This window comes from Lepus europaeus, chromosome 13 (genome assembly GCF_033115175.1).
Source record: "Lepus europaeus isolate LE1 chromosome 13, mLepTim1.pri, whole genome shotgun sequence".
Taxonomy (NCBI): domain Eukaryota; kingdom Metazoa; phylum Chordata; class Mammalia; order Lagomorpha; family Leporidae; genus Lepus; species Lepus europaeus.
This window is the reverse complement of record NC_084839.1, coordinates 98,359,891-98,383,254: the sequence shown is the minus strand read 5'-3', so window position 1 is coordinate 98,383,254 and position 23,364 is coordinate 98,359,891. Positions and strand designations below refer to the sequence as shown.

Sequence of the window (23,364 nt, the reverse complement as noted above, 5' to 3'; positions counted from 1 at the left end):
TTTAATTCCCCTCATTTTAAAACATGGTTTCAAAAAGGATATTAACTTAGTTCAAATCTGCCTGGAAGCATCATTTTTTGTTGTTGTTTTTTAAAAGATTTATTTATTTACTTGAAAGTCAGAGTTACACACACACACAGAGAGAGAGAGAGAGAGAGAGAGAGAGAGAGAGAGGTCTTCCATCTGCTGGTTCACTCCCCGGTTGGCCACAATGGCTGGAGCTGTGCCAATCCAAAGCCAGGAGCCAGGAGCCTCCACTGCATCTCCCACATGGGTACAGGGGCCCAAGGACTTGGGCCATCTTCTGCTGCTTTCCCAGGCCACAGCAGAGAGCTGGATCAGAAGAGGAGCAGCCAGGACTCGAACTGGCACCCATATGGGATGTCACCCCTGCAGGCTGCAGCTTTACCCAACACACCACAGCACCGGCTCTCATTATTTCTAACATTGCCCCATCCAGTGAAATTCATAATCTTCGCAACTTTGAAATGTGCTGACTAAAGGACTTTAGAAGCGGAACCTTCAGGCTTAAATGAACCAGACACTGCCATGGCATCCTTCATCCCCACCTCTGGGGAGACACATTACATAGCAATGAGCTGTTAGACCAAACTGCTGCTGCTGCTTACGAATGGAGATCCTGTCCAGCTGCTCTTCAGCCGCTACATAGAGCAACAGGGAGTAAACGGCCTGTCCCTCAGCTGCAAAGATACAGTTGTATAAATGATAGTCCCCAGGTGCTGAGTCACAAATGTGTGTCGGGTTCTGTACGAAGTGCTTTGCATGCATCATCACATTGTCTCCCAAGAATAAGTAAGCTGTGTAATCCCATTTTTTAGATGGAACTGAGGTGCAAGCCATACACCCAGTAAATGACAGCTGTCTGATTCTACAGCCCATTACAGTAGAGATCAGAAGTCTTCATTTCTAGACACTGGAAAACTAAAATGTAAAGTGAATTGCAGGGAACTTCATAAAAATTTTTTCTCTGAAAGCCAGACTGCAAGGACAGGATCTAGCTTCAACATGCAACTCTCTCTTAGAGAAAAAAAAGAGATTAAGATGACTTCATGGAGTTCACGTCTCTGTAGTCTTTTCTGCTCTTGAAAGGAAACTACTGTCTTTTTAAAAGACTTATGTATTTTATTTGGAAGGCAAACTTAAAAAGAGAGAGAGAGAGTGAGACAAAGAGAGGTCTTCCATCTGCTGGTTCACTCCCCAAATGGCCACAATGGCTGGGCCTATGCCAGGCCAAAACCAGAAGTCGGTTACTTCTGGGTCTCCCACATGGCTGCAGGGGCCAAAGGACTTGGGCCATCTTACACTGCTTTCTCAATCCATTAGCAGGGGCCTGGATTGGAAGTGGAGCAGCCGGGACTCAAATCGGCTCCATTATGGGATGCCAGCATCTTAGGCAGTGGCTTTACCCACTATACCACAACACCAGCCCCAGGAAACTACCTTTATAGGAATAGTCCTAAGGAACTTCGGAACAGAAATGACAGTTACAACAGAGAGAAAAGAAGACTGGAATTAGCAGAAGAAAGGTTTCATGTGGTTATCAGTTTGTTCTTAAATGCCATGCTGGAAAAGCAGGCCCTCCTTTTATGGATAGAACGTGTTCTGATTCCCACTAGAAAAATTATGTGAAACAGCTCATCTGTGTAAAATTGGCCTTGGCAGGGCTGCCAAGACCAATGAGACCTTAAGGAATCTGCTGAGCAAATGCTGGTTGTGCAAACTGTTGGCCCAAAAGCTGGGGTGTGTTTTGCACACTGAAGCTTTATTAGTTCCAACATTGCAAAACTACACAAAGGAAACTGTAACCTTTTCATAACATGTCAATTATCTCTTCTGATTTCCCTTCTTCACTCCGAGTCTTTTCTAAAAATTGCTTCAAGAAGAGACTGTTGACCTTGTGCCTGAACAGCCCTGAGTTTGAGACAGGGCCACTGGTGGCTACACACCACACAAACCATTGTTTGTCTCTTAATTGCACATTCTGTCTTTTTCCTCATGCTTACCTACAGGCTTTGTGAGGACACTCTGGGCGTACTGAGAGTTGATATTACTGGCTTAGTTTGTTCAGTTTGTCTCTTCTTAGTCCTTTCTCATGACACAAGAAGATAGGCGATTGCATCCCAAATGCATATTTTTCTGATAGTTCATGATAATGAGAATAGTTTCCTCAAGTTGACGAACATGTTTGACATTCTTGTGCTTCAAGCAGTCATACTGAGTAACTAGAGCCCAGTGGGTCTTTGTGGGTTGCTTGGAACCCTCCCTTTTCTGAATTTCATCGCTCACCATTGAAAATTATATACAGCAAATGTCCTCGGCTTTCTCTGCCCTGAATACTTGGGACTGTCCTCTTCGTAGCGTCTTCAGTCAGCCTCTCACCCTTGTCAGCTCTCCTTGCTGGTCCAGGGCCATAGGTCATCTCTTACCCTGCACCACCGATTCCCTCGACTGCTTTAACTCTCCCCCGTTTGTTGCTGTGATTTCTGAACTGCATGTGTCTGATTTGCCTTTTCCATGCCTCTGCCATGGCTGTAGGATTTCTTTGTGAACAGTAACTCCAAGCAGGTAAGTGAGCTACCACCTAAACCATGTTTAATATTTCTCATTGGCTCACTGCAGGCTTGATATTTCTCAATTTATCTTTTTTTTCTTTTTTTTTTTTTTTTTAAAGATAGTGTAATGCAATGCCTGGGTAGTTCCCAGGGTTTTAACTCTTAACTGAATATCTAGAGGTTTTCCTGAAACCTGAGCATAACCGGAGACAGTTGATGTTTGGTCATATAGTGCCTCATGATGCTTCATTTCAAAATTAAATTCCATATTGCCTTTGTTTTCTAAATTATCGCACAGTTCCAGAGCTCTGTTTGCCTTACATTTTTAAATGTCATATTACAGTTTTTGAAATTTTTTTAAATTTATTTGAAAGTCAGAGTTAGAGAGCCACAGAAAGGGAGAGAGAGATCTTCCATCCACTGGTTCACTCCCCAGATAACTGCAATGGCCAGTGCTGGGCCAGGCTGAAACTAGGATCCAAGAGCTTCATCTGGGTCTCCACAATGGGTGCCAGGGGCTCAAGCACCTGGACCATCCTCCACTGCTTTTCTCAGGCCATGAGCAGAGAGCAGGATCAGAAGTGAAGCAGCCAGGACACGAACCAGCGCCCATATGGGATGCCAGCATCACTTGTGGCACATTTACCCTCTATGCCACAATGCCTGCCCCCGTAATCCATTTTTTAATCAATCCTAACTGCTAATGAAATCAAACTTGCTACTTATCAAGTTAGTCTATGTTTTCATCTCGAACTTTTTATTGTTATCAATACCTCTGGTACCCAGTGTACTCAAATAGTATTTTATATAGAATTGTTTTCACCATAACTGTGACGACCACCACTGCATACCAGCTGGCCTTGGGAGCTTCCTGTTGCACATGAAGATGTTTGGGAGGTTTCATTGTTCACCGTGTTTGAGTGGTGGGATGCAAACGGTCCTGGGCTGAATGGGCCCTTCAGATGGCTGGGCCAGCCCTGGCGAGCCTCCGCTGAGCTGATTCATAGTGACAGTGCTTCTGTCTGCTGTCCACAGGGATTTGGAGGACAAAAGGAAGGCATCACTCACTGATAATTTATGCACGCTCCACATCTTCAACTTGGAAGCACTTTGTTCTTCCAAATAATGCTTTTTAAATGTGGGTGGTCAGCCTGCCTTATTATTTGCATTTTCCAGCTACATGTAGCCTTTGTTTCAATCCTGCCATCTACCTACACTCCCATTTCACCGTCTCAGCTCTTCCCATTTGTGTCCATATATTTGTGGTGCGTGTTAGAGAGAGAATTCTGGGAATGTCACTGTCGGGCTTTGATGGATTTCTTTGGTGCTCTCTACAGAAAGAAGCAGATTCCATTGATGACACACTGAGTTCCAAACTTAAAGTCAAAGAGCTTTCAGTGATTGATGGTCGAAGAGCTCAGAACTGCAACATCCTTCTGTCAAGGTATTGTTGATGTTGAACAAACATTTCTACCGGGACCAACTTTCTCCTTTAGGTGACGCAACATTCACATTTTGTTTTAGCTGTGCTCTGCTGAAGGGCAGGTTTTTGGACTTCCTTCTGTTTAAGGTGGGGAGACGTCCCAGTGCCTGCTTTCCCTAGTGGGAGACAACATTTCTGAATGCCTGTGTCCTTGGCCTGTAATTTCCAGGGTTCTAAATATAAAAGCAGAGCATCATAAGTCAACGTTTTCATTCCAGAAAGCCTGTGAAAGGGATTTGTCTTTTTTTTCACACCTGTTAGCCTCAAAGATTCTTTGTTCCATGAGTAAATGTGTCACAAAATGAGGACCAGTAAGGCTCTGCTTCGTGTTTGCCTTCTAATGTCACCTTTTGATATTTCAAGGTTGTATGAGCACATGCTTTTTCTTTTTGTTTTTTTAATGGCTAGAAAATATGTAAATCTCAAAACCTAGTGAAACGCTAATGTGTCCATTTCAGCCCTGTTCAGAAGTCTTTCTCATAACCTTGGAACTGGAAGAAAGGGGGACAGGAGAAGAAATTTCAGAGCCTAGAATCTGATTGCAGCTTCATGCAATGTTATCACGTCATTCTGAATATTTCAAGTAGCTTTTCTGTATCTAGTTTCTTTCTTTTTTTTTTTTTTCCTAAAAGGGACTTTCATACAATGCAAAGGTATGTAATGCTTGTGAGTGAATGAGAAGAGACAGAATCCTGAATATTTGGCCTCAGAGGAGCACTGTGTAAGCACTGAGGCTGGTACATCTCTTTCAGGGAGAAGGAAGGAGGAAAGAAGACCTCTTGTGATTTACATAGTCTTAGAATGAGTTTCTTGTAACACAAAGAACTCCTGCTTGGTTTTCAGCATGGAAGCCTGATAGTTAGCCAGATATATATTCCTTTAGGGAGCAAATGTTTTCTTTTAGTAAAAGAGAAATTGAACCTTAGTGAATTTTAATGCAACTTGTAACATGAGCCACTCTTAGCATTCACTTCTGCCTCTGGCAGGATGCTGTGTAAATGGCCAGGCTCTGAATTAAGTCTGCTTTCTCTCCCTGAACTGTGCTGGGGTTAGATAACCTATCTGTCTGTCTAAGACACCATTGAACATAATTTGAAGGTGCAGTTATTTTTTCTTCTAAATGTTTGCAATTTGATGTGTTACCTTTTTACAAACATTATTCTTGCTAGGAAAATTAAATGGATATTTTTAAGTCTGAATTGCTCCCTATACTTTGTGCTTTTGCCATCCAGATGAGCACTGCAAAACAAGTTGACAAAGGGGCTATCATTCCGAGTGCTGCAGTGTTGAAATGCTTGTAGGGTGAAAACTGTGACCTAGTTCCTCACAGACACATTATGCGCAGTACTGAGTGCCAGCCGAGTAATTACACTAGTTATAGATAAGGTTACAACGCTTTCTGGCCGAGTTCCCATCCCATTATTGAAGGAATCATTTCATATTGGTGGTATATAACTCTCTGGTTACCTCAAAAGTGTCAGAGCCCAAGGTGGCTGAGAACTTGTCTAAATTGTTTCTAGAAGACAGTTACAAGAATTTGCCTCATATCTGTTATCTATTAAACTTTGCTTTAATGGAAACATGCTATTCTAATGAGTATGATGAAAAAATTGTGTTGTAGACAACAAAGCAATGTTAAGTCCCAGTTGACCTTATGTTAGTGAGGTTATATAGGGGACTTTAAAAGACAAAAATGGAAGCAGGTTTGTGTTGCACAATTGACTGATGTAGAACACAGTTAAGAAACTGTTGCCATTCTTTTTTTAAAGAGGCTTCCTTAACATGGCAGACTGGATGTAGTAAACCACAAAAAGTTACTTTAAAGTAGGGGATTTGGCCTAAATCCACTGATGCATAGCTAAAGCTGACCCAGCCACCCATTTTTAACATATTTTAATGACACTTGGATGTTCCAATTCTCTTGGCAAATTTTTGAAATACTCGAGTAGAGCAAAGTAGAGGTAAACACTGTTTTCAGATGGCTGGTTTGCTTCCTGCTTTGTAAAGAAGGCTGCAGCGGATGCCTAGAAAGCCGCCACCCTCCAGCACACCAGAACACTGCCAAGCTTTAAAAGCAATTAAAAGGCTAGGCTTGGTTAGGGTCCTTAAATTACAGAGATTAGAAACCCATTCTGTAGATGACAGATGACACTAAGAACTCTGCTACCTGTGGAGCCCTCCCAGAGGGCGGGGCAGCCCTCCTCCCTTTCCTGTAAGGTAGACTTTCTTTGTCCTTCCAGTAGGCCACGCACATGGCCTTAACGTTGGCAGGTAGAGTTTCTTAAGTACTACCCATTAAAGTCTCCAGTCTCTTTTTGGGCCACATTAAGAGAAACCAAAAATTGTTAGGATTTAGAGCTAGTGTTTAGTTCAGACAGCCTCTGGGGGTTGAGGAGCATAAATATATACAATTTCAAAAGCAAGAAGTTCTGCACTCCATATGGGGAGCTAATGAAATACAAATCTGATACTTCAAGTATTGTTCTCACTCTGATTTTCAACTCCTTTTCTTTTAAATGCAAAACAGAAGGGACTTAGCAGAACCATACCATAAAATTATTTTCTCAACTTGGTGTGAAAAGGCTACAGATTTTTTTTTTTTTTAATTTTTTTTTTGCTCATAAGCAGGGCTTTTCTCATGATGGTCTTGGATGTTTCCGTAGGCAGTGGTTTTCATCAGTGGCAGTTCCCATCTTTCCTAGTGTCGCTGTTTCTTGGCCTTGCCTGGCCACACCGTGATGGTTGCACTGACATTGACTCAAGAGCCTTTAGTGTCCAGGAGGCCAGGGCTCCACAGGGCCTTCCCGATGCTTGGAACGATTTTTACCCTTGTTGTACATCTTACCCACGCCAACTTAGCTAAATTGCCCCATTTAAGAATGGAGATCTTCTGTCAAGATGTTCCCATGAAATGTTCACAAGGCAATGACTAAAACAATCTGGAGAAATCTGGCAGGATCAGAATCTATACATAGCATAGGGGTTATGGTGCCACTATAGCTCAATGTGGTAATGGGTTTGTTTTGTTAGCATAGATAATTTGGCATTTTGCGTAGTTGCTGTCTTTGGATTTGAGAACATGAGGTAGAAGAGAATGTTTGTGCCATGGATTTCCAGATTTGTTTCTTCTCTTTCTTGCTTATTGGCACAAGAAACTCCATTCAATTTAAATAACAGGGTGAATGATTTTAATAATCATTTCAAAATCTGAAGGAAAAGGACAAGCCCCACATTTCCGCAGTGAGGTACATCTTACCCACCTTCCCCTGGGCTCTTTTCTCCATCCAATGCCTTTGAACCTACTCGTGTCCTTATTCCGCCCTTGTGGTCATCTGTAGGGCCTCTGAGTGTGTGTTTGACAGACCTAGACCTGTGCCTCCTTATTCAGATTACCATCTCCTTCTCCCAGTGATCAAGAGTACATCTTCTAATTCTCTTTTAATACTCTGAGGCCTAAGGAATGTCATGTACAGCGTGGAAACCTGGGTGACATAATGACTATGAGAGTGCTTTGGAAGAGGTCATAATCACCATGCTAAGCACTGTTTAATGTCTGTTAGCTGCAAGTGAACATTCAAGTGACAAAACTATTGCTATTGTTTGTTTTTTGGTTTTTTTTCCTGGTGCAGAAAAGCCTGCCTTTTAGTGCATACATATGAGGGCACTTCACAAAGTTCATGGAGGGATGGCAAGATTGTACAGTGTGTTAAGCCCCTGCTGGGGGAGGGCCATTTCCTATATTGGAGTGTCTGATTTGAGTGCCTGCTGCCTACTCCATGCTTCCAATCCAGCATTCCTGCAAATGCACCTGGGAGACAGCAAATGATGGCCCAAATGCTTGGGTCCCTGCCACCCACTTGGGAGACCCAGATGGGGTTCCTGACTCCTAGCTTCAGCCTGGCCCAGCCCCAGCTATTGTGGTCATTTAGAGAGAGAAGCAAAGGATGAAAGATAGCTTCCTCTCCTCTGTCACTCTGCCTTTCAAATAACCACCCCCCCCCTTTTTTTTTTTAGTTCATGGAAAAGTGTAATGAAAGGACAGGCTTATTTTGGTACAAAGAGCTTTTGAAATCTATACGTAATTATTTCATAGTATTTCTTTTCCATGAGTATTCCGAATACCTCTCACACGCATGAATTTCAAAAACATTTGCGCCAAAATAAACTTAGGCTTTAATTCAGTTTTTTTTTTTCCTAAGCTTTTTGAAATACCCTGATATAGTTTATGTGCCCTTTTTATGGCCAGGAACTATGCCAATCACTTTACATGCATTATTTCATTTACTACTCATGTGGCTTGCACACAGACCCAGGCACACACATACAAAGTCTTTTTTGTCAATGCAGTTGTTAACCCTGTTCTGTGGATACGGAAACTGGGCTTCATAAAATTCCAGCCAAGATCACACTGAGAAGAAAGTATCAGAACCAAAACTGGGGCCCAACCTAACACCAAAGCTCCAGCCTGCACTGTGTGTGTGTGTTCATATCTTTACCCTCCAGTTCCATCTGATTGTCCTTGAAGAGCGAGTGATGCGCTATGCCACCTCATGGTAGGTTGCAGGGAACTAGTTTTAGAAATTAGTCTAGATCTAATGCTTATGAATAGAACAAGGGAATGATTCTGTTGTCGCAGCTAATGTGATTATTTGCCCTACTGAAGGCTATTGTTGCACCTGTTTTTTTTTTTTTTTTAATTTACAAGTGTGTTTCAATTTCATGACACTTATATTTCATAGTCAACACTGTTGTCCTGACTTGAGGCACAAGTTCCTAATTAAATTTGTGAAGCATTTTAGTTTAAGGTAAATAGAAAACAGATTTGGGTTTTTGTGTAAATTCTTGCCTGTGAAGTATTAACGAGATAAGCAATCTTTGTTAGAGAGTCTGAGATTGCCAATCAAGAAACATAGGTTTGTGGGACCTGTCACTTTCTGTATTTGACCTTGGGTAAATTACTTGGCTCTCTGTGCATCAAATTCTCCATTTGTTTAAAAAAAAAAATCACAATTATTTTGGAAATCAAATGAAGTATGTGAAAAGGGCTTAATGATAGAATGCTGATTTTTTTTTTTTTTTTTTTTTTACCTATTAACTGTTGGTCAACTTTTTAACAAAGACATGAAGTTCTGAACCTTCTCAAAACCTGCTAACCTGACAGCCGACTTTAAACACTCCTCACCTGTCATCAGGCCAGGAGTTTTTGTTCTTCCCTCGCGCCTGTAACTCTGTGCATCAGAGAATAATAGTGTGTGGGTATTTTCACTGTTTCTAATCTTCCAATCTCTTGCTCTGAGAAACTAAACCATAGTACATAGCAGCTTTGTTCTCTGTGTCAGCAGAGCATTACAAAGCCCTAAAAGAATGTTAAGGCAGTTTCAAAGGCCAATTTTTAGGTGCAATACTGTCAGGAAATAAGCTTTCACTGACAGATTTTTCAGAAAAACAATACCAGAAAATCAGCATCTGGAGTAGCAAGATGAGTTACCTTGTATTATTAAATTGTAATACTAAAGGCAATGTTGTTACCAACAAAATAAAACATTCTGTCTCCAGGTTGAAATTATCCAATGATGAAATCAAGCGGGCAATCCTGACAATGGATGAACAGGAAGATCTGCCCAAGGACATGCTGGAGCAGGTGAGTCCCAGAGCTGTCTCCAAGCAAAAGTGGCACCTGACCGCAACAGGGAGTCGGGTTGCTACTAGTAGATCGTGTCCTAATCTCTGAATTGAAGAGGGTGAACCATGTTTCCACGTGGCTGCAGTAGGATACTTTATGACTTCATTCTTTCATTGTTCTTAAAAAATGATGGCTTAGAAGGAAGGTCACAGGTTTGCTCACTGCCTGGGATCCAGAGCCAGATTGCATCCCTCAAGCTGCACTGAAGTTATTGTGCCTCAGGAGTTCAGACAAATCCACGCGCTTTAGTAGGAGATCTGTGTGTCTCAGAACTATTGAGAATCTCTCTGGCACCACCACAAGGTGTACCACATGAATGGATTCATTACTAAATTCCTAATATAGTTGGTGTCTGGTCTGGGGTCAGCATTCCCACAACCACAGAAGTCGCTGTTTAACCCCAGCCCAGTCTGTCATCTGTATTGTGTGTGTCACAAGGTGTGTTGTAACGTCACGAGGCCTGTATGTTGTCTGACACTGACCACCCCCCATGTTGTTCCACAGTCCCCAGAGTGCTGATGTTGTGGAACCAGCAGTACTGCAGGGGTTGTCACCTGTTTCTGCCCCTTGCTCTGGACCTGAATTTTTGGGGGCTTTGTGATACTAATCTGCTTCATTGTCTTGGGATAGAATCGTATTTTGGTCATAAAGTGCATGATTGTTAGAGCCAGATCCGCGTAAGGTTGGCTGTGGGTAGAAGCAACCACAGTTCTAGACTGAACCCATCTGTAGGCACGCTCAGACCCAGGAGCAGAGCACAAGGGCATTTTGCACTGCTCGCGGGGCCCCTGGGAGGCAAGGCTGCTCTGGAATGTGTTCTGCTTACACATTTTCCATGGTTCCCACTGATGTCTCACTGGCGTCCTTGAGGGCCTCAGACACAAAGAGAGGGGAGTGATGTGTGTAGTGTCACCCCTCCATAGACCTGCCCTTCCTGCCCCTCAGATAATCCTAGGTGAAAACTCTCACACAGGAATAGAAATACTTTCACGGTGTCCTTTAACAGAGTGATCTTATTATCAGAATCGTTAATGGCTGTGTGCCCACGTGTCCTAGGATGCTCTGTGAATGAGTAAGTTTAAACATAACTCCTTCAACCTCAAGTTCGCCTTCTAGTGCGTCTGCCTCTGCTGCACACGCTCTCCCCTCCCTCCTCATAAACCTGTCCAGTCAGATGTTGCTCCCAGCTCCCGGCTGACCCTGCCTCCCAGCTGTAACCCAGAGTAAAGAACCCTGCGTAAAGACGCTGTGGTCACTCTGCCTCAGCCCCTGTGGACAAGGCTGTATGTTGAAAATTCCACAAGATGTGTTTACTGTGAAGCTGCATCCAGCAGAATTCCTCCTCTAGAGAAAGGATTTCCCAATCTTGCCAAAAGGACTTGCAGTGCAAACAGAATCTACTTCAAATAAATACAAGTAAGAAAATGGATGACACAGAAGCTGGCCAAGAAGGATGTTTTTGACCTGGTCTTCCTGATGACTGTGTGTGTGTGTGTCACCCTCTGGTCACCTCCCACGCTCTTTCTCTTCCTCTACTCTTCACATTCTTCCTCTGCTTCCTTTTCCTTCATTCAACACTCTTCCCGAGAAGTGAGAGTGCCAGCCCTTTGTGGCTTGCAGCTGGGCCACAGTCCTTCCTCCCCTCATGCTGCTTGGCTCTCAGGACCCCAGCGCGCGTAAGTGGGTGTCTACCTCCAGATTCCTTTGTTGGCCTGACTCCTTACTCCTCTCCAAAAGCTGTGTGCACACAGCGCCAGACTCAGCTTCCCTTTGAGAGGGGTTGGAACTTTTAGCTGTCTCTTATACTGTGCTCCTGTCGCAGAGGAGACGTGGTGCTGTGTTATCCTGAACAGGGAGTGCACTCAGCTGGGGGAGGAGTTGGGAGTGCCAAGGTGCCTTACATAAAAACCCAGACTAAGCAGAGGAAATAAACCTTTTTCCTCCCTCCCCTCCCTTCTCCTGATCCTACCATGTTCCCTCCCTACACTGAGAAAGAACAAGAACACACCTTCCTGACCAACGTCACATTTGAGTGCAAGATCAGAAAAGCCCGGAAGCCATCAGTCCGCAGACCTGTGACCCTCCTGGCATCTACTTCCATCTACCCCTCCCCCAACCACTACCCCTTCCATCCCAGGAAAGACAGGATGGCCTCTGCTTTGGGCCCAGCCCTTATTCATCAGGGGACAAGCTGTCTCCATAGATCATCGCCCTTGCCCTCTCTGCTCTCAACTTGTTTAACACACACCTCCCTCGTAACACTCCACATCCCCGCAGTCCCCGTCTTCCCTTTCTGACATAGCTCTCAGGGCTTGTCCACACTGCCCTGCTGTCTGCCCTTCAAGCCGCTGCGGTCTGTCCTTTACTCTCTGTGGAGCTGTCCTTGCAGAGGACTTTACACCTGTCACTTGTGAAGAGGGGACACTCTGCAGAACTGGTCCTTCCTGATTTCTTGGTGTAGGTGACCTCGAATGCTGCCCTCGGCCCCGGGATGCTAAGGAGGCCTCGCGGCTGTGCTTTCATTGCCTCCTTTGCGGGCTCCTCTGCTTGTCCTTGACCCTTGAAGGCTGCTGCTCTCCATTGCCGCTTACCCCGTCTTGACGGCCCCACGTTTGCTCTCTTCTCACTACAACATGCCTTCAGTAGCCTGCCTATTGCGACCAGCACCAGTATTTTGTCTTCCAAACAGCTCTCTTTAGGGTGCAGACCCCAGTGTAGCCAGCTGCCTACTAGAAATCATCACTTGCTTCTCCTGTGAGGATTTCAAACACTGCATTTACCTCCTCACCGCCTCACTACCCTCCGCCATCCTCTTTCTGGGCTCCCAGTTACATTCTGTGTAGGTTATTGACTAAGCCAGAGCCCAGGCCTTGTCTTTGACTCTTCCTTCCTCATTGACTGCCATCAATTCATCAACAACCCTGGCCCATTTTACTCAAACCTCTTAAGTAACTCTGGGATCTTATTCCCACCCAGTGAGTACAGCACCTGTTGTCCAGTCACTTTTCCTTAACATCTTTGAATCATGCATTCTTCATTCTGTAAGCACAGTGGTCTTTTAAAATGCAAACTCACTCTTCTACATAAGATATTTAAGACACATCCCAGTGCCCCCACATGAACAACTAAGTTTTTATAAGGCCTGTGACCACTTTGTTCTCTCCTATTGTCGTTAAAGCCTCTCTTTCACCTGCATCAAATCTGTTGCCTGTTCTAGACTCCTATATCTGATATGATTCTGCCCAGAACATGTTTCCAACTTCACATCATTTTCCCTAAAATTCTTTACACATCCTTCTCTATAATTTTGGTTCTTTCTCTGCCAATGGAACCCTGATTAACTGCCTTTTCTGAGGTCTTTCAGTTAAATCCAAGAAATATTTATTTTTAAAACCTACTAAATGGACCACCCAATGCTAGCATCACGTTATGCAGAGAATCTCAGATTCCATAAGGTCAATGTCAGTGTAGTTTTTAAAACTCCAAGGGAATTTGACCTAGAAAAGTATGCACATACATAGAGCCCTGCATACACATGTGTACAGTGAAAGGAAATCAGACACATACGTGTGCATTTTCAGTCGTAAGTGTCATGGCTATAGCTTACTCATTCTGTGTTCATGCCTTCTTCCAAACTGAATGTTAAATCGGAAACATCTAATTCTGCCATGTTTCTCTGATCCAACTCTCCATGGAGCCAAATTGGAGATGGAATCAGATAAGTCAGAGATATAAGCAAATTGAATGGAAAGTGCACATGGAACCATGCATCCCAGTATGCTGTAACAGGAAAACACACAGAGCTGGGAGTCAGCGATCTAGGTTCCATCTGTGATGATGACACAGCGATGTGAGCCTGAGTGAGCTGCTTACTGTGCTCTTTCTCTAACGAGAGGGCTGAGTTGCTAAGGTCTGGCTAATGGTCTGTGCAAGGTGGGTCCTGGGAGAGAACCTACAAGGTTCTGATTTGAGAGGCAATAGAGAACAGAAAGGTGCCACAAATGAATCTAATACCAGTAATACCAATGTAACTCCTTTCAAGTACAAATGGAAAGATGTTATCAAGGCTGTTGTATCCCAGCAATCAACTGTGAGCAGTTTATAAATTTCATCTTGGGACAAAATAGCTGAAAGGGTGAACAAACTACTGCAGGGAGTTAAATTCTGAGCCTGTTTTTATCTTTGTACTTTTAGCTTTTGAAATTTATTCCCGAGAAAAGCGATATTGACCTATTGGAGGAGCATAAACATGAGTTGGATCGGATGGCCAAGGCTGACAGGTTCCTTTTTGAGATGAGCCGGTGAGTTTGAAGCTGCTTAAGAAATAAAGATGTAGAACGAACGTGTGGCCTAGCGCTTAAGATGCTGGTTAGGATACTTGCAACACAGGGCTGCCATTGCGACAGAGTGGGCTAAGCCGCCACCAGCCTCCATGTGAGAGACCAGGATGGAGTCCCTGGCTCCAGGCTTTGGTCTGGCCCTGCCCTGGCTGTGCAGGTATGGGAAGTGAACCAGTAGATCAAAGCTCTTCTCTCTTTCTCTCAAAATCTATTTTGCTTTCTTTCTCTCTCTCTCTCTCTCTCTCTCTCTGCTCTTCAAATAAAGAAACATTTTAGAAAGGAAATACGTCTCAAATCAGAATAGCTGGGTTCAATTCCCTACCCTGGCTACTGATTCCAGCTCCCTGCTAAGGCAGCCTCTGAGAAGCAGGAGGTGATGCCTCAAGTAATCGGATTCCTGCCCTGGTTCTTGGGGAATAAACCATAGGCTAGAAGGCCTCTGTCTCTCTGCCTGTCAAGAAAAAGGAAAAACAAAACCCAGCAACACCACTCAAAGATGCTCTTTATCTTTCTAAAGAAGTTAAACTTTCCGTTCATACTGAGTTGTTTAGGCCAATTAATCAGCCTTAACTTGAAGTCCTTTAGGGTCTAAAATCTCCTGAAGTCTGAGATAAATGGAATTTGGTGGTTTTTTTTTTTTTTTTTTTTTACATATGTGACTCCTTACCTGTGACAGAGCCAGGGTCAGACTTTTTCACAAGTGTGAGGGCATTCAAAAGTCCATTGAAAGTTAAACGCTAAGTTGGGAGGCAGGCATTGGCGCAGCGGTTAGGACCTTACTCGGGAGTCCCACATCGCTTCTCAGAGTGCTTCAGTTCGAGTCCCAGTGCTGCTCCCCATTCTGGCTTCTTACTGATGCACATGTGGGAAGCAGGAGGTGACAGCTGAAGTACTTGGGTCCCTGCCACTCACATGAGAGACCCCAGTGGAGTTCCAGGCTCTTGGCTTTGGTCTGAGCTGGCGTTGGCTGGTGCAGACATTTGGGGAGTGATCTAGCAGATGGAAAGTAGGTTTACTCTGGTGGGAAAAAAGAAAATGAAATCCATACATGTGAGGGGCTTTCAAAAAGTTCTTGGAACATGCGTGTTATGAAAAGACTGTGCATAGATTTCAGAAATATTTTACATGCTGGCAGTTGGTCGACCTCTGCCAATTTATTTTCTCTGAATAAATTTGGTCTGGCTGTGAAAAAAATAAATATGTATATGTATGTTTAAACCGAAATACACTTCTAATTCTGTGTTCCCACATCTTTACCATGTCTGTTTCTGGGCCCCTTTGACTGGTGTGCTTGGCCTTATCCAGTCAGAGCTTTGCCTGGTCCAGTCAGTCAGTCTCCTCTCCACTGCTTCCTTGGGATTCCGTCTCCTGCTTCCCAGCACGTTGACATCTTAAGAGCACTGGGAAATAGGGGAGATCGAGGAGAACGTACTCTGGCAGTGGCAACCGTGGGCCCACGTCGCGGAATAGCCGGAGTCGGGACATGCCTGATGGGTTGTGGCACTCTTCCCAGGGACCCCTCCCAACGCCCTGAGGCAGCCGCGCTTCCTGATTGGTTCTCCATGTGAGCCGCCCTACCCCCAGCAGGTTGTCTGCGTTAGGGGCGGCCCAGCAGTCCTGAGTCTCCCTGTCACCTCAGGACAGGGCTCTCTCATTTTCCCCCAGGGGCCTGAAGACGCAACCAAGGTGACCATGCCGTGTGCTCTGCATGTCTCCATATCCAGACCTGTTTGTTCTTGTTCCATCTCACTTTGTCACTGTTTAGTTTTTTACACTACCACCTCAGAGGGGTTTCGAAATTTTAGCAGATACACTCAGCTGTATCTGTAGACAAATAAATGGCCACCTGTGATGGCTGCCACACATTAAGCTTCTAGTTTTCTGTGCATATCTTCCCGTTTCATTCTCCTCTCCACTGCCTGGAGGACTTAGGAGGCGGGAGGTGTGTCTTCCATCTGCCCACATGGAAAACCAGACTTGGAAGACTCCTGGTACTTGTTGAGGGTCCCTGTAGAAGGGGAATCTGGGATGCAAATCTAGGGCTGGGTGAATATAAGGCGTCACTTTGGAAGCAGGCAGGATCCCTGGTCCCCTGACTTACACTTCCACTGTAAGCAGGTTAGGTTGTGATTTTAGAAGGCTGGGGTAGGAATGCCAGCTAGAACCCTCTTGGAAGCCAGAGCAGCTTATCTTGGTGGGGAATCAGAGACCAGTGTGGAGGCCTCTTGCTCCTATACTATCTTAGGAGACAGAAGTTGCCAACCCTGAGGGGAGCAGATAGGGAGCTAAGTATGAAGGAGGAAGGTGTGAGGACCTGAATGAGTATAGGGTAAGAGAAGAAGATGCTGAACATAAGTCTTGACAATTTTGCAAAGACAAAACTTTATGAACAGTTAATAAACTTGGGCGAAGCCTGGGAAACTGTCCTTTAGTTGCAGTAGGATGGGACATCTTCACATTTTCATTCCTTTATCTCTTCTACTGTCCCTGGCACTCTGAGGGACCCAAACGCATTAGGCAACACCAGCCGGCTGTCTGTGTCCCTAAGCAGTTGCCTCATTTGGATTGGAACTAAGGATTCTGCTGCAGTTGCCCAGTGTGGCTCACGCAGCATCACATTCTTCAGGCAAAGTTGCGTCATGTCCTGTGCTTCTGTCTGGGAAAGGAAGTGTGTGTGCGTGTGTGTGTGTCAGCGTCAGGGAGGCATTCTGAACTGCTGCTGCCTCCACACCGTTACGTGAATGTAGACACTCCAGGAGAACGTGAACTGGCCCGTGCTTGCTCTTGCAGAATTAATCATTATCAGCAAAGGCTGCAGTCGCTGTACTTCAAAAAGAAGTTTGCAGAGCGTGTGGCAGAAGTGAAACCTAAAGTGGAAGGTAAAGTCTACAAGTCCCTCCCCTGTGGATGTAGCGAACAGGATCCCGCTGGTGATATTTTGTCTTTGAAATCCTGACGGGTCACTACTTAAGGTCAGCACTAGACTCGCTGGCCTGGCCTGGCCTGAGTTCTGGAGCTCACTGCGCAGCTCCTGGGCTCCCTCAGCATTGAGCTTTTGACTCTGTAGGTATAGCTAAGGGATTGATTTAACCACTGCTTGCATTTAACCTACTTACCTTTCTTGCAATAGGGTTTTAGATTTTTCTGAGTATATTTGAAGCTGTTAATATCTAAATGTTTGAAATGTGGGCAGGACCCCTGAAGGGCACAGCAGAATGCAGGCAGGAATCAGGAACCTGTTTGAGCTAATGCAGCTCGGGTCCCCATCGGGACTCCTGCAAGCTTTCACATGTAACAAGTGTGACCAGTTTTCTGAACTGGTCAGTAATCCTGATGCTCTAACACCAGGCTAGAAAATGTTTGCAAATGCATGCTGGAAAGTGAGTTGCTGTTCTGTATATCCCTAAATGCTTAAGGCTGATGAGTCAGCCAAGGAATCAGAATCTGCAGCTGTTAGTGGTCGCTGCAACAACTTTAGCTGGTGCTCCCCAGCCCGTGGAGCTTTGCTTCCAGGGCAGGTGTTTTGAAAGTGCTCCCTGGGAGTCTAATGACCCAGTTTTGCAACTTGAATCCATGTGATGGTGTGTGGATTTAGGATGGATATCTGTGAAAAGTCTTGGTTGTAATCACTGTGCTTTTATGTATTTTCTTTTGAAGCAATCCGTTCTGGCTCAGAGGAGGTGTTCAGGAGTGGCGCCCTCAAGCAGTTGTTAGAGGTGGTTTTGGCACTTGGAAATTATATGAACAAAGGGCAAAGAGGCAATGCCTATGGATTCAAAATATCCAGCCTAAACAAGATTGCCGACACGAAGTCCAGCATTGACAAGTAAGTGGGACCTTCCTACACTTGGAGAGTCTGGGCACTGGTGAGGGTTTGAACTTGTCTTCCTTGGCCTCCGTGACACTGCAGTCTTCAGTTTGCACTGTTTCTTGCTATTCCCTTTCCTTCCTCCACATTGACTCCTCTCACCTGTGCTATAACCATGGCATCCCTGTATCCCGCTGGGCCACTTACCTTCATGCATTTTCAGTCTACAGGGACATCATCTGTTCCAAGTTTTCTCTTCTTGGCCCTGCCTTTTTATAAAACAAAGCAAAAGAAAAAAAACCTTGTTGGTTATAGTTTCTTATACAAAGAGGCCGTTAATCATAAATGTACAGAATTTTTACAAGTGTTTGAACACGCTCATATGACCAGCATGCGTGTAGAGAACCAGCACTCTAGAATTCTCATGGCCCTGCCACAGAGAACTGTATGCAGAGGAAAGAACAAAACTGGTAGATGATGCTAAAAATGTGAAGCTTGTTGGGATTTTAAGTTATGTTTTTAAGTTGTTTTCCTTCTTCCTTTGGAGCTAGCAGCTATGTGAGAAACTTCTGGGGCACAAATGCACTTTGGCTGTTGGCATTCAGCTGCTTCTCCCAAGACTCCTTAAAATACTTCCTAGAAAGTGTCCAGCACTGGGTTTTAGAGGAACAGATTCTTGTTAAGAGAGACACCAAGATGTGAAAGTGCTCGTGTCACTGGCAGGTAGGGTGCGTAGGTATATGCGGTTTCCCTGAGAGCTTTGTCTCTCTGAGGTTCTCACTGGCTTCCAAAGAGCTTGCACAGTTGTTTCTAAGGTAAGCTTCTCAGCACCCAAATCCCTTCTAAAAATAGGGCCGTTCTCCCTAATTGTTCCTCGCTAATGAGGCATTTTACCCTATATTTTCTTAGGGTTAATGAAGCATGGTGTCAGGTAACCTGGATTCCTAGGAGAAATAAGTAGTGTGTTAAATTCTTATTTTTGCATCATGTAAAAATAGATAAATGCAGAGCACTGCTGTGATGCAGCTCTGCTCCTCTTTATGCACCTGATCCTTTTCAGAACATATTCAAATTTGATTATCACCACAGCCTGAAGCACGCAAACTAGATGCTATTATCACACGATTTCAGATAAAGAAACTGAGACAAGAGGCAGGAATGGGGTGCAGTAAGTTACGCCACTGCTTGGGGCGCCCACGTTCCAAACTGGAGTGCCTGGGTTATGTCCTGGCTGCTCCACTTCGGAGCCAGCTTCCTGCTGGTGTGTCTGGGAGGCAGCAGATGGTGGTCCCTGCCGCCCATGTGGTAGACGGAGTCCTTGGTTCCTGGCTTCAGCCTGGCCGAACCCAGGCTATTGCAGGCATTTGGAGAATGAATCACTGGGTGGAAAGAGCATTGTGTCTCCCTCTCCTTTGTCGCTCTGCCTTTCCAAGAAGTAAATCTCTTTTTTAAATAAATAAGGGGCGGGGAACTAATTGAGGCAGGGTCAAGGTCTCTTTAACTAGCTTGAGGTCCCCACAAATAGTTATTTGGTCTTACAGGAATTAGCACCTGCTCTGTGTAGCTGTCCACGGTTCTCATGTTACCAAGAAGACGACCTTATTTGGAGGTTGTAGTGGACAGCAGCATCTTACTTGCATAGAGAGACCAGCCACCTTTGTGAGAAATGGCATTCTCTTCAATTGCACACACACACACACACACGAAAGCAAGTCACCCACCCCCAGCGCATATGATTATGTGCTTGTTGACATGACTGCAGATTTCCCTAATGCACAGGCCTTTTCAAAAGAATCAGTTAAAACTGTTTCTCATTTATTTTATTTCCCTCTGTCTTCTGCCTGTGAATATGTGATCCCTAAGTAAACCCCACAGTGCCTAGCAGCGTGCGTTGCCAGTGAGCAGCCAGTCGGCATGTGTCTGGTTGCAAGTGCTCAAACTGCAACCAAAATGGTGGGGCACAGCACTGGGAGCTCGTGTTACTGGTAACAACCAGGACAGCCAGATGTGTGCTTGTTTGCTGCTATGCATTCCTCGAGAATTTGTGTTTAGTCAAATGAGGTATTAGCTGGATACCAAACAAATGTGCGAAGTTCTGACCTGGTTTCGACCTTTCTACAGTAAGAAAGGCATATATGGCTAATTACATTCATTGAAGTTTCTCTCTCGTGTGTGTGTGTGTGTGTGTGTGAGAGAGAGAGAGAGAGAGAGAGAGAGTGAGAGAAAGGCAATGAAGAAAATAGCATTATTCTTTTCTTGTGACAGTAGCTAGCATTTTGTTCTTTGAGGGACAAGGCTCAAGCAGAAGGACACAGCTGAACACTGGGAAAAACGAGCTGCTAGAATTATTGGCTGCCGTCTTGCTTTGCTGGCTAATTGTTTTCTAATTATTAAGAACAAGAGCCCAGCCATTGAGGGCACTGGGGAGTAGACTGGATGGGAGCGCTGTCTTTCTGCCTCTCAAATTTTGTTAATTAAAAAATACTAAAATGTGGGGCCAGTGTTGTGGCTCAGCAGGTTAAACTGCTTACAACGATAGTGTCCCATAGTAGAGTGGTAGTTTGAGTCCCAGCTGCTCTACTTCAATCCCCTTGGGCCCCTACTGCCCACATGAGAGAACTGGATGGAGTTCTGGCTTTGGCTTGGCCCAGCTCTGGCCATTGTAGTCATTTGAGGAGAGAATCAGTGAATGGACGATCTCTCTCTTTCTTTCCCTCTCTCTTTCTCTCACTCTTTCAAATAAGTAAATTAAAAAAAAAAGAAAGAAATATGATTCAGTTGACTTAGGTATCGAATTGTATTTTTCTCTTTTTTTAAGATTTTATTTATTTATTTGAGAGCTATAGTTAGAGAGTGACAAAGAGAAAGGTCTTCCATCTACTGGTTCACTCCCCAGATGGCCAGAACTGAGACCATCTGAAGCCAGGAGCTTCTTCAGGTCTCCCTTGCTGGTGCAGGGGCCATCTTCTTCTGCTTTCCCAGGCCATAGCAGAGAGCTGGATGGGAAGAGGAGCAGCCAGGACACGAACCTGTGCCCATTTGGGATGCTGGCGCTGTAGGCGGAAGCTTAGCCTACTGTGCCACAGTGCTAGCCCCAGATTGTATTTTTCTGTAAAGCCACAAGGGTAACCTGAAATTATTTTCATTGTTAAGGAAAAGAAAATTATTTAACAACTTGGATTTACTTGGGTTAGGATTGAGTTGGGAGTACTGTGAATGAACAAACTGCCTAAATTATGAAAATATTTTTTAAAAACTGCATTTGTATCTTCCTGGTATGGTAACTTTGATCCTGGCTGCACGTTAGATTCACAGGAGGGTTTAAATAATACCCATGCCTGGACCCTTGTCATTCCACAAATGCTTGAATCTCTGGGGTCAGCCCAGACATCTGGAGTGCAGGTGACAGCAGAGCCAGTGACAACTGGGAGCCACTGAGCACAACTTTGCATAATAGATAATGTTATCAGACACCCCCTTTCAATGCAGGTCAGTCAGGGTGCAGCCCTGTCACCCACCACTGGAGAGGGAACTGGTAAGCGTTCCACAGTGAGGCGTTGAAGTGTGGCTAAACTTAGGAAGTGGATTCAGAACTGGACTGTGGCCTGCTGATCCTATGGCCCTGATAGACTGCCTCACCTTCTGAACGCCCTTTGGATGAAACTTTAAGTAAATACGATCAGTAATCGTCACAGTGAGTTGCCTCTGGACGACAAATCCTTCGGACACTTCCTTCCTCAGCGGAGTGCAGTGTCCCTCGCCCCCCCCCCCCCCCCAAGTTCTCTGTGTTGTGAATGTGCAGGACACGTCCTAGTCCTAGTTGGAGCTGCGTCTTCTGTGGGTGAACTTGAGCTTGCGTCCATTGGCGGTGGTTCGGTTTTACCATCACCTGTCACATTACCTGGATTTTCAAGCATGTTCATCAAGGACCCAAAATGTATTCATCGCCCCTACCATTCCTTTTTAGAAAATGTATGCTTCCTTTTTGACAGCTATTTTTGTAGGCCCATGTAAGCTCTCATTATCCCCTCCTTTGAAGAATCCCAGATTTGCCAAAACCTCCACATTTTTAAGTTAAAGCAGGAATGTAGCATTATGGCGGCTTCTGCCACATGAGCATATAAACCACGTGCAGATATTAACCACGTTTAAAATTCTCCTTTAATTGTAGGAACATTACCCTTTTGCACTATCTCATAACTATTGTGGAAAATAAATATCCCAAGGTTCTCAATCTAAATGAAGAATTGAGAGATATTCCACAAGCAGCAAAAGTAAAGTAAGTACTCACAATGAATTGTCTTCGTTTTATAAATCTTTGGAACTGTGCATGAACCACTGAGATGGTTAGTTAGTGTTGCATGAAGTGGGTCCTTCTGTTTGTTTTCCCCCTGAATGTTGCATGAAATCAAATTTGAATCATATCTGAATCTCTCAAAGTCTGACAAGTTTTTGAGTATCTGTTTATACCTTTGAAATACCACTGCATGTGGTTTTCAACTTTGATAAAAACTAATTTTCTGAGTGACTAAGAAAACAGAAACAAAATGTGGTTTCACTAGTATTCTCAGGAGGCAAGTCCATTAAATCCAGGTAGGAGACCCCGCGTTAAGTGAGCCTAGATTCATGGTTAAGCACAGAGGTGACTTAGCTGCATGGCTGTTTCTAGTAATTTTCGCAAACGCACAGGCTCCTGGGACCACAGCGGCCCTCTAATGAGAAGCAGTCTTTATGCAAATCGAGCAGCTAAAAATAAAATGGAAAGTTGCTGAACTTCTACCACAAACTTCACACCACTCAGAGACTGGAGAACAGTTAGTTTTCCGTGGAGGTTTCTCTCCCCCTTTGACTCTCCTTTTGTAAACATATTTAAATTGCCTGCTTTTTGTAATGAATTTGAAAAATTTGATGAACAGGCTGATGTTTTCCCTCTGCTTGTAGGATTTGGTAAAGTAAATGAGGTTTGGGTGGATTTCTTTACAGGGCGTGAATTAACTGCAGGAATTAAGTTTTAACTTCTAATGTTTAAAAGCTAAAAAATAGAAAGCATATGGGAGAAGTCCAGAAATCTTTCTTTATTAAGGTCATTAAGATGAAAGCTTGTTAGTACAACTTTGAAAATTTTCATTTTAAAAATTTATTTTTTTTCTTGAGAGTTTATCCATTGACTTATAATGTTCATACTACCAGAACCTTAATGAAAAACCTTTATGCTAATTATGAAGAATGCAATGTGAATGTGATTATGGAAAAGCCAGTTTCTTTTTCAAAGGAGGCCAAGTATGACAAGAAGTTTATTTCTACATAACCATAGTACTTCTAAACATTTGTGGAAAAATCTAACTAAAAGATAAATTTTTGGTGCAAAAACATTTTGAAATCCATGATTAAGAAGGTTTTCAAAATGTTCATGGAAAATGCATATTGTGGAAAACTATGCATGGACTTAAAAAATGCACCAACATTACTACATATCT

General features: G+C 44.1%; 1 protein-coding gene across 1 annotated transcript in view; it reads left to right on the top strand.

Moving 5' to 3' along the window:
- The window catches only part of DAAM1 (dishevelled associated activator of morphogenesis 1), a 191,731-nt gene that overhangs the window by 157,176 nt on the left and 11,191 nt on the right, over positions 1-23,364 (top strand). Inside the window, exons 16-21 of the mRNA XM_062210082.1 lie at positions 3,911-4,017; positions 9,613-9,697; positions 13,934-14,040; positions 16,870-16,958; positions 17,737-17,905; positions 22,059-22,166. Of these exons, the coding sequence (XP_062066066.1) occupies positions 3,911-4,017; positions 9,613-9,697; positions 13,934-14,040; positions 16,870-16,958; positions 17,737-17,905; positions 22,059-22,166 (665 nt within the window). The remainder of the gene's footprint in view (positions 1-3,910; positions 4,018-9,612; positions 9,698-13,933; positions 14,041-16,869; positions 16,959-17,736; positions 17,906-22,058; positions 22,167-23,364) is intronic.